The sequence below is a fragment of the Chlorocebus sabaeus genome, chromosome 1 (assembly GCF_047675955.1).
Source record: "Chlorocebus sabaeus isolate Y175 chromosome 1, mChlSab1.0.hap1, whole genome shotgun sequence".
Lineage (NCBI taxonomy): Eukaryota > Metazoa > Chordata > Mammalia > Primates > Cercopithecidae > Chlorocebus > Chlorocebus sabaeus.
The window spans coordinates 5,563,608-5,575,110 of NC_132904.1; the positions used below are offsets into that span (position 1 = coordinate 5,563,608).

Here is an 11,503-nt window from a genome sequence, read left to right on the forward strand (position 1 = left end):
GTGAGGCTCTACCTCAAAAAAAAAAAAAAAAAAAAAAAAAAAAAAATTCCAATGCTGTTATTAATTATTTTAAAGGCTTTGAGAGCAGAGAGGCATTTCAGGCTATGGACACAATGACTTACCATTGTGAATACGACAGTTCTCTAACACAATGATCTGCAAGTTCTATGAACTTCTACTGAAAACTTGAGGGTCTTGTTCTTTTAGGAATTCCAAAATTTTGCTCTAAAATTTTAAGGAAGAATAAAGATTCACAAATGGCTAATTCAATTTTGGCAAAGAAAGTTAAAGAGGGAGATGCATCTTACAAAATAAAATGACATCGCACGAAGACAGATTTAAAAAAACAAAACACTGTGTTCATGTTGTTGGAACGGAGAGATGAACCAATGACATAGAATGAAGAATGAAATTAATAACCTAGTCCCATGTGTAAATGGGAACTTAGTAAGTCAATAGGGAAAGGACAGACTGTTTAGGAGATACTGTTAGGAAAGCTGACCCATAATAGGGAGGAAAAATCAAGCTCATAAAAAATAGATTCCAGGTGGATCCAAGAACCAAAATCTGAATGGGAAAAACTATAAAAGTAATAGAAGAAAATATACAAGACTATATTTTTTATCCAGAGAGACAGAATACTTTCAGATCTGGAAGGCGCAAAATTTCAGAGGAAAAAATTCTGAGGAGTTAGCTGTACCAAAATTTAGGATGTCTTCCAACCAAAGTTCATCATAGATAGAGTTGCCATAAAAAAACCAGAGAGTTCTCAGAGAAAAGTATATGCGATGTCTAAATCCAGCAAGGCATTAATATCTAGAAATACAAGCAACTCCTGTAAATCAGGAAGGAAAAGAAAGGAAACCCAATTGAAAAATGGACAACAGGTGTGAACAGGAAATTTGAAGAAGGGGAACTCCAAATGGCTAACAGATATATGAACTGATGCTCAAACTCACTGTAATCAGAGACATGCAGGTTAAAACATCTATAGTATATCACTTTGCAACCATCAGATTGGCAAAAGTTAGAAAAACAAATAACACCAAGTGTTGGTGAGAGAATGGGAAAATGTGAACATTCCTATTCTCCTGGTACAGGTGAAACCTGAAGCAGCCATTCAGAAAAAGAATTACCAGGCAACATTTAGTGAAAATAAATGTGTATATGTTCTATGACCGAGCAATCCTCCTCCAAGAATGTATCCCAGAAAAATCCTGAGTCAAGTCCAATGGGCACATGCATGAGGATGTTCAACACAGTGTTTTGGTGATAACGGGAATTTTGAAGCAAGGTGAGGATCCACAGTAAGGAATGGATAACAGATCAGTGTGCATGATGACATTTTAAACCACAACTTTTGCATACAGCCCCCCTGGATATATCCTACAAACATATCGTCAAGTGAAAAAAAAAAAAAAACCCATCATTAATTCTAAATCACAACATTTATGTAAATTTAAAACACAATGGGCAACCGCTCCATCTTGAAAGACATTGAGGTATCCAAGGACTTGTGTGAAACAGGTTGGAATGGATGCAAGTGGTGGGAGGAAAAAGGCAGCTAAGATGGGATGGGGAAGGAAACTTGAATAAATGGAGGGTTTTTAATGGGCTGATGCTCATGGTGCATCTTAAATTAAGGAGTGTAGTCAATTCTACTCTTTGCCCCAGGCCTAATTTTTTTTTTTTAAGAGACAGGGTCTTGCTCTATCTTCCAGGCTGGGGTGCAGTGGTGGGACCATGGCTCACTACAACCTCAATGTGCCAAGCTCAAGTGATCCTCACACCTCAGCCTTTCAGGTAGCTGACACAGGTGTGTGCCACCATGCCCGGCTAATTAAAAAAAAAAAAAAATTTTAGAGATGGGATCTTGCTATGTTGCCCAGGCTGATCTCAAACTCCTGGCCTCAAGCAAGTCTCCCAAAGTGCTGGGGTTACAGGCATGCACCACCACACCCAGCCCCAAGGTCTTTTTTTTTTAGTTAACTCAGAGGGTTTGACAATTACAGGAGGAAGAAAATGATATCAAATGCTTCTATCAAATATTTTTTCTACGTCTATTGATAATAATGATTTTTCTATAATAGATGTAGAAAAAGCATTTGATAAAAGTCAATACATCTCCATGATTTAAAAAATAATTCAAATCAAGATAGAGGAGGATTTTTGAAACTGATAACGGACATCTATAACAGCTTTGTAGGCATAAAGGCAACCCTGGAGGTAGATCTGGGCTGAGTGAGTCACAGGTGGGAGGGAAGGTTACGCCTCCCGGCCACGGTCTGTTGCATCAAGAATCTGGAGGGTAGAGCTCTGAAGCTGGAAATTCGAGGGGCTCCCAGGGGTTCCCCCATGGTCCCAGCAACACAGAATTTCACATTGGTGCATCTTCCTCTTGTAGGGATGAACCAGACTTTGAATAGCAGTGGGACTGCGGAGTTGGCCCTGAACCATTCCAGAGGGAGCGTGGTGCACACGGCCTGCCTGGTGCTGAGCTCCCTGGCCATGTTCACCTGCCTGTGCGGGATGGCAGGCAACAGCATGGTGATCTGGCTGCTGGGATTTCGAATGCGCAGGACTCCCTTCTCCATCTATATCCTCAACCTGGCGGCAGCTGACCTCCTCTTCCTCTCCAGCATGGCTGCCATGCTCAGCCTGGAAACCCAGCCCCTGGTCAGTACCACTGACAAGGTCCACGAGCTGATGAAGAGACTGAAGTACTTTGCCTACACAGTGGGCCTGAGCCTGCTGACGGCCATCAGCACCCAGCGCTGTCTCTCCGTCCTCTTCCCTATCTGGTTCAAGTGTCACCAGCCCAGGCACCTGTCAGCCCGGGTGTGCGCCCTGCTCTGGATGCTGTGTCTCCTGACAAATGGGTTGACCTCTTGCTTCTGCAGCAGGTTCTTGCAATTCAATAAAGACCGGTGCTTCCGGGTGGACATGGTCCAGGCTGCCCTCATCATGGGGGTCTTAACCCCAGTGATGACTCTGTCCAGCCTGACCCTCTTTGTCCGGGTGCGGAGAAGCTCCCAGCAGTGGCGGCGGCAGCCCACTCGGCTGTTCGTGGTGGTCCTGGCCTCTGTCCTGGTGTTCCTCATCTGTTCCCTGCCCCTGGGCTTCTACTGGTTCGTGCTGTACTGGTTGAACCTGCCGCCTGACACGAAGGTCCTGTACTTCAACTTGTCACGCCTCTCCTCGTCCATGAGCAGCAGCGCTAACCCCCTCATCTACTTCCTGGTGGGCAGCCGGAGAAGTCGCAGGCTGCACGGGTCACTGGGGACTGTGCTCCAACGGGCGCTTCGTGAGGAGCCCGAGCTGGAAGGTGGGGAGACGCCCACCACGGGCACCAATGAGATGGGGGCTTGAGAGCCACCCACAGGTGCTTCCCATCTGTGCGAGCCTGTGTCCTGGAGATTCCCGAGCCGTGAGCTGCCTCCCGCCTCATCCCTGCCAAGTGCCTGGCCAGCCTTCTTGGGGGAGCCCCAAGGACTTTGCAACTGCGTGTGGGGGTCACTTCCCTGCATGTCAAAGCTCCCCACACCACCTGTGTCCTGAATCTCACAATGCAACCCTGCGGGAAGGTGCGATTTATTTGGTTGTAGCAGATCATCTGGTTGGGGGAAAATATTAGCTTTTAGCCCTACCCTGCTTTAAGCTGGTTATCTATGGGTGGATAACAGGCATCTCATTTGAATATGAAAGTTTTCTCCCAACCACCTTCACTGCCTAAGACAGCATCTTTGTGCAGGGGTGGGTGACCCAGGGGATCTTTGGCCCTATGCTGGTCCTTGGGTGGCACCAACTGGCCACCAAGGCGGTGCCCCCATGCACCTTTCCCCAGGTGTGCCTGCAGTCTGCAAGTAAACGGTGTTGCCATCGCTGACCCAGATCTCGCTGGCTGTGGGCCATGAGACTCTGCCCCATTGTCCCTCTGACCCCTGGCCAGCCCTTGACCCCTGGCATTTGCTGTTAAGTTGCCTTACCCTGTCACCCCTTGCACCCAGGGCAGGCCTGTTCGCTTTCCTCCAGGCTACACTGGGAAGGGAAGAGCCTCTGCCTGGGTTCACTGGCAGTCACTCCAGCAGACGCTGATGGGACAGTGCCCCAGGCAGTGGAGGCCAGCCTGCCAGGCAGTGTCCCCCAGAGCCAGAGTCTCGTACCTGACTGACCGTCCCTCCCAGGGCCCCCTCACTTTGCCCAAAGGCCCAAAGAGGGAACATCTGGGACACACATCAGCCAGCTCCACTCTCCTCCCTCCCCTTTTCCTTCCCACAGTCCCCCGGGTCCAGAACAAGGCCGATGTTCCCTGCACTTTCCACACATCACAGCCCTTTCCTACCACCCAGCGTCCAGCCTCGAGGCTCAGGGCTTGCAGGGAGGGGCTGCAAGACAGGAGGTCCCTGCAGAGTCAGTGCCGGACTTAAAGAGGTGAGGGAGGAGGAAAGACAGGAAGTGGAAAGATCCTGTCTCCAGACCACAGCCCGGCCTGCAAGCCTGGCCCCCGGCTGCCTCATCCTGTTGTTCAGGTCAGAAGGTAAAAATGATCTTGTTCTTTCTCTTGGCATCTTTCTGAAGCAAATCTGAGTCTCCTCCCAAAAGATGGAACCTTTGAACTGGCCAGGGCACAGGTCAGATCCTGAGACAGGAGAGGACGGCTCATCCGTAAGCTATAAAATACACCCTGGAATCAACTCTCACAGCCTACGGTTCTGTGCCGTGGCAGGCGATGCTGTCCTGGGGACTCAAAGACTGTACACCTGGCCAGGACTCCCCTTCCTGGGGTCTCCCTGGGTGTTCACTACCCTGGGCTGGGGGCTGTGCAGCCCTCGCAGAAGAAATTTCCTCTGAGTGCTTTCATTTCCTGGGCCACGTGCTTTCCCAGCTAGGGCTCAGGCCCCCGGGTCTGCATGTCCCGGAGAGGTATGAAAGGCAGAGTGGTGGTTCTTTATCAGTCATTCCAGCATTTAGCAGAGCGCTTGGTGCCAGCACTGGCCTCGCATGCCACACGCACTTAATAAGTGCTCATTTAGCCAGTAAGAGTCACTGGTGCCTGTACAGTGCTTTACAGCCCATGTTTTCTCCAGGATCCAACCCACATCTTTTTTTTTTTTGAGACGGAGTCTTGCTCTGTCACCCAGGCTGGAGTACAGTGGTGTGATCTCAGTTCACTGCAAGCTCCGCCTCCCGGGTTCACGCCATTCTCCTGCCTCAGCCTCCCATGTAGCTGGGACTACAGGCGCCCGCCACCACGCCCGGCTAATTTTTTTGTATTTTCAGTAGAGACGGGGTTTCACCGTGTTCGCCAGGATGGTCTCGATCTCCTGACCTCGTGATCCGTCCGCCTCGGCCTCCCAAAGTGCTGGGATTACAGGCGTGAGCCACCGCGACAACCCACATCTTCTGACTACAAACCCCATGCTTCACGACCCTTCTCCAACCTGGGCAGCCACAAGATGGCCAGTCTAAAGCCGACGGTTGGTAGGCGGACCATCTCGCTTCTTAGCAGTCGGTGGCTACCACAGGGCCCCTCATTTGCAAGGGGAGGAGCCCTAGAAATTGTTCACACGATGATGTTATGTTTCGATAAAACTTATAAAATGATCTACTCATGAGACCTTCTACTCTGGTACCTCCATCACACTCCACTTTAGGTCAGATGGCACTGGTATGCCCACAGGTATTTGGGGGGTGGGGTTGAGTGGAAGAGGAGTTAGGGGGTCCGTGCAGTTTGGGCTTAGTGAGGTGTATTTATGTGGTTTCCGATCACCTCCGTGTGTGGTTAGGCAATTGCTAGCGCCCCAGGGTAGGAACGGCTCCCAGGAACGTTCTCACTGCCTGCTGTCCCAGCTCCCTGGGTATCGTGGAAAGAGCTGCCTGAAAAAATGAACAGATGAAGGAAGTATGTGGAGGAGTGGGTAACAGAAGAAATAAGATTTGAAATGTACAGAATCAGAAGCTAGCTTATAGAAGAATCCTCCGATCCCCAGATGTACAATTCTAAGTGGGGGGTTCTGTTCTCACCGGTGCCTGCTCAGAGCAGGTCTCCCCTGTTAGCAAGATCCTTGCTAATACAGCGTGTGTAATCAGAACACATACCACATTTATCAATTTTGTTTCAGAGTCAAACCCTGAACTGAATTCCTTCTCAAAGTTACTTAGGCCTGTGCCCAGGAATGAACAAGGATAGCTTAAAGGTTCGAAGCAAGACAGAGTTGGTTAGGTAGGGACGGCTCCCAGGAACCACCTCCTCTGCCTGTTTTTGTAGCCTGGACGCTGATTGATTCGGGTAAAGCAGCTCACGATGCCCCTCTGCAGTTTGCTAGATCAGACGGCCATGGAACTCACAGCTTCATGGGTCTGTTATTCATTCCACAAACACTTCTGAGCACTCACCAGGAGCCAGGCATTCTTTGTAAGAGGCTGCACATCCATCCGCGGAAAAGGAGATATTCGGAAATTCCCGGAAGACACAGGACACATCCTGACCCCAACCAGCCAAACCATGAAGAACCACCCAGGGGCTTCTTGTGCCTGAAGGACGTCGTCCTCCCTGATCTGAGGCGGCGGTCCCAGCCTTCCTAGAAGAGCTGCTGCCCTCTCCAGGGAGCTGCATTACAGGAAACAAGATTCCCTCCGCCCCACCCTCACAGTCATCCTTACCTTGGATCAGATCCCAGCCTGACCCAGGGTGGCTGGAGAGGAACGCAGAAATTTCATACTCTGTTGTTCAACATCTGGGTGATTTCTGTGGGAATGACATTTTGGGAGCGCTTAACAGGGGAGGGCGTCCGTTACTGAAGATTGAATGGAATGCATCATATGTGTGCACGTACAGAGCCCCTGCGTCCCACGGCCAGGCCCACAGGGTTGGATGTGGCCTAAGAATCTGGTTAGCACAGATCTGAAACTCACCCAGGCCAGGGAAGTCAGATGACGGAAAGCCCACCGCATAGAATGTAGAGAGAAGAACTTAAATACACCAGAAAAAAACAGGTGAATGTCCCACGGCAGGCACTCTCCCCCTCACCACATCCACAGAGGACCCAGAGGACGCTGTCCCCCAGCGACTAGGGACATACATGGCAAAGGATGCGCCAGGATGTTCTCAGATGCTCTGGCCATGGCAAGAGGGATATTTTGGAAATGCATGCACTAGAGAAAGGACGTGTACAGATGGCCCTGTTGTCTGCGGTGGGTCCAACGTCCAATCCCCTTTCTAAAGCAACCAGAACACCCTTGGTAGGAATGGCCACCCTGTCTTGATGAGCGGGTACATCCAGTACCTTGTGCCCTGGAAGCGTAAGGAACCCCTTGCCGAAAAGCCTCATCATCTCATCCAACCAGGGGATGGGCGTGGCCTGCACTGGGTGAAAGGGTGTATCCCAAAATGCCGCGCTCACCAGAATCTCAGAATGTGGCCTGATTCGGAAATAGGGTCTTTGCAGATGTACTTAGACAGGATGAGGTCGTATGGAGTAGTGAAGGCCCCAATCCAACATGACAGGTGTCCTTATCAGAAAGCCAGGCGAACAGACAGAGATGGAAAGGAGAACACTGCCTGATGAAGGAGGCAGAGGCTGGACAGAAGCAGCTACAAGGCAAGGAACACCAGGGTTGCTGGAGCCGCCAGAAGCTGGGAGAGGGGCAAAGAGTGGATCCTCCCCTCAAGCATCCAGAGGAAGCCAGCCTGACCCTACTTTCATCTCAGACTTCTGGCCTCCAGCACTGTGAGAGAATGAATTCCAGTTGCGTTAAGCCACCAAGTTTCTGGTATTTGTTATGGCAGCCACGGGGAACCAATACATGGCCTGGGGCTGCCCACTGACACCTACACTCCGAGAGAACTGAAGTCTGACACAAGTAACCCAAGGAGAGAAGGCGCCTTGGCCACGTCTGGCCCTTGAGTAGCTCCTGTACTTCTCCAGCCTGTTCTCTAGGCACCAGTCAATTCAGCAGCTCCTTCACAGGCTTCCAATGAATGTCTATCTTTCTTTTTATTTTTTCCTTAAGTCAGACAGGGCTGATTATAGCTGTCTCAACCAAGGAACCCAGATACACATTATTGTCATTTGGGTAACTGCATAAGTGGAGATGTTTTGGGCAGCAAGCGAATGAAACTGAGGTCAAACTGGATCAAAGGGAAAGGAATGTATTTGCTTTAGTAACTAAAAGCTCCAGAATATCATGGCTTCAGGCATGGGCCGATCCAGGTGATCTAACAGTGTCATCAGGAACCTATTTCTCTCTCTCCATCAGTTCTGCTCTCCACTGTGACCTTTTTCTCAGGCAGGCACTCCCCTTAGTTGGCATAATGGGTTCCCACTGTGCAGACTTCCTTCTGTCCCACCAGCTCCGTGGCTCCAGAAGGAGGAGAGTTCCTTTTCCACAGTATTTCCCAGAAAACTCCTGTGACTGACTCTTGTTGGATACATTGCAATTAAGGCTTCTTGGCCTAGAAACTGATGTACTTTTCCCAAAATGAATTATGGAGCCGATGGGGTGGAATAGGGTGGTTGTCCAAGTCTGGAGCATGTTAAACTCATGTGAAGCCAGAAGTGAGGTCACAATCCCCCCTGAACAACATTGGGGCCATGGGCGTCATGACCATTGGCTGGCCAGGTTTGGGATTTGGCTGGCCTCCAACTCTCTTAAAAGCATGGTTGTCTTGTGGAATATGTGCGTTCCATCAACTCCCACAATCAAAGCCAAGGCCTTGCAGAGTCACGGTCCTTCAATTGGCACCAGGGCCAAGATGTTCCTCCAATTTTCCCCAGCTCTTCCTGGTCTGCAACCTGGCTCTGTGAGTCGTGCAATATTTGCGGGGTAGGGGGACACTGCAGGGAACTGAACTGAATTTAGTCCTCCTGAAGAATGTCAAAAAAAAAATGAGACTATAGGGGCACTGCCAGGACAGCCACGGGAGGAACAGATAAAAGAGGTAGGAAAATCAGGACATCACACTGCGTCAATGTAACTACCAACAGAAGCTAGAATAACAGCCAACTGTAGCTTTCATTCCATAGAAACAGAGATCCACTCTAGCTTTGTAGCCATGTGGGGCTACCTCCCCACATTCTGGACTGGGCTGTTGTTTGCTGTTGCTGCTCACTGATAAAATCTGCTACTTCTGTGTTTACGAGTCAGTGTGTTCCCTTAGGGCTTAATTTCTATTTCCCCAACAGGGCTCATCTGCTGCCCCCATCCCCAGGTCACAGCTGAGGGGACAGATGGCTCTCACAGTTGGGATGACATCCAGCTTCTCAGGCAGGAAGCATGCCCTGGAGGGACTTTCTCAGGTTGGCTAGCAGGACCCCTGCCTTTGCTGGGACTTCAGCGTGGAGTGGGGCATTCATCGCTGCCTACAAGTTTAGGCCACTTGGCTCTTTGAATGTATGTGTCCCTTCAAAATTCATACGTTGAAATTTAATCACCAGTGTGATAGTATTAAAAGGTGAGGACTTTAGGAGGTGATTGGTGCCCTTTTGAAAGGGATCGGGGAAACTGGCCAGCCCTTTTTGCCCTTCAGCCATGTGAGGACATAGGAAGAGGTGCCACTATGAAGGCAAGACTGGGCCTTCACCAGATACCAAGTCTGCTGGCACTTTGATCTTGGACTTCCCAGCCTCCAGAACCAAGAGAAATAAATTTCTTTTTTTTTCTTTCTTTCTTTCTTTCTTTCTTTTTTTTTTTTTTTGAGACAGAGTCTTACTCTGTTGCCCAAGCTGGAGTGCAGTGGCACAATCATAGCTCACAGCAGACTTGAACTCTTGGGCTCAAGTGATCCTCCTGCCTCAGCCTGAGTAGCCGGGACTATAGGTGCAAGCCACCACACCTAGCTATTTTTTTTATTTTTTTGTAGAGATGGTGTCTTGGTACATTTCCCAGGCTGATCTTAAAGCCCTGGGCTCAAGCAATCCTCTTGCCTAGAAAGAAATTTCTACTCTTCATAAGTATAAGTACCAGGTGTAAGGTATTTTGTTATAGCAGCAGGAACTAACGACAACTCTCAACCTCCTTGAATTGCTAATCCCTGGTGGAAGGGACCTCTCTGCACAGATCAGTTATTCCCATTTTCAGGTACTTCAGCCCCCAGAATACTGATTTTGTTGGATGGGACCCCCTACATTATTTAAGGAGGTGATTAAGTTAACATGAGGTCATTAGGGTAGACCCTAATCCCCCATGACCCATGTATTAGTCTGTTTTCATGTTGCTATGAATACATACCCTAGATTGGGTAATTTATAAAGAAAAGAGGCTTGATTGACTCACAGTTCTGCATGGCTAGAGAGACCTCAGGAAATTTACAATCGTGGGAGGCAAAACAGGCACGTCTTACATGGCGGCAGGTGAGAGAAGTTTGTGCCAAGCAAAGGGGGAAGCCCCTTATAAAACCATCAGATCACACGAGTACTCACACACTATCATGAGAACAGCATGAGCGCAACCACCCCCATGATTCATTTACCTCCTACTGGGTTCCTCCTTATGGGAACTACAATTCAAGATGAGATTTGGTGGGTATACAGCCAAATGGTATCAACTGGTGTCCTTATAAGAAGTGGAGATGAGGACACAGACACACACACAGAAGGACAACTTTGTGATGCAGGGAGAAGGTAGCAAAATCTGCCAGCCAAGGAGAGAGGCCTCAGGAGGAACCAGCCCTGCTGACTCCTTGATCTCAGACCTCCACGCTCCAGGACTGTGGGAAAATCAATGTCTGTTGTGTAAGCCTCCTGGCCTGTGGCTTTGTAATAGCAGTCCCAGCAAATGCATGTCAGGCCTTCCTCAGTAGACACACATAGTCTGAGCACAACATCAGAGATTATACAAAGTAGAACTTGTACAACAACTCACCACCTTCCCAACAGCATTGCAAATGGCGCAGCTGGGCACCGAGAAGAAGCTCACTGTCCCCCTCCACACCCCATGCAGACCCCACCAATCCTACACATTAGTTTGCCGTATGCAACACCCTACTCCCAGGTCGCAGTTTCCCCATCAGCTAGGAATCAGTTTTGAGAGATGGAAATCATGTAACCTACATTAAGCACGCTCCTTCTCAGAGGTTATGGCACCCACAGTTAGAACATCCACGGCATGGTCTTCTGTCAGGCATGGCTGGATCCTGGTGTGATCTCACATCAGGCATGGCTGGATCCTGGTGTGATCCTGCCTCAGGCATGGCTGGATCCTGGTGTGATCAGCAGCCTGGCTCTCCCCAGCTCCCAGTTTTGGCTTCCTTTGTTAAGTCCTTTTCAGGCCGGTTCCAGCCTGTGAGGGCAAGCATGCCACCAGCAAGACCTGGTGATCCTTTCTTCTCCAGCTGAGAGCCCAACACTTCTTCAAAACCCCAGAAAAGGGTGGGTCAGGAGCGACGACAATCAGACCAGCTGGAGCCACGTGCCCATTCCTGAAACAATGACCTCGGTCAGGAGGTATACTATGCTGTGGCTGGCCTGGGCCAAATGTCAACCCACAGAACCCCACCTGGAAC

The 11,503-nt window shown here is 49.6% G+C and overlaps 1 protein-coding gene across 1 annotated transcript; it reads left to right on the forward strand.

Annotated features, from left to right (window-relative positions):
• Nucleotides 1-2,404: 2,404 nt before the first annotated feature.
• MRGPRD (MAS related GPR family member D) lies at nucleotides 2,405-4,188 on the forward strand. Its single transcript, XM_008020293.3, has one exon. It carries the CDS (start codon nucleotides 2,407-2,409, stop codon nucleotides 3,367-3,369), a length of 963 nt encoding a protein of 320 aa, XP_008018484.3. The 5' UTR covers nucleotides 2,405-2,406; the 3' UTR covers nucleotides 3,370-4,188.
• Nucleotides 4,189-11,503: the final 7,315 nt, after the last annotated feature.

Bases quoted from the DNA above. Each gene is read 5' to 3' on its own strand.
- MRGPRD (XM_008020293.3), top strand. From the start codon at position 2,407: ATGAACCAGACTTTGAATAGCAGTGGGACTGCGGAGTTGGCCCTGAAC.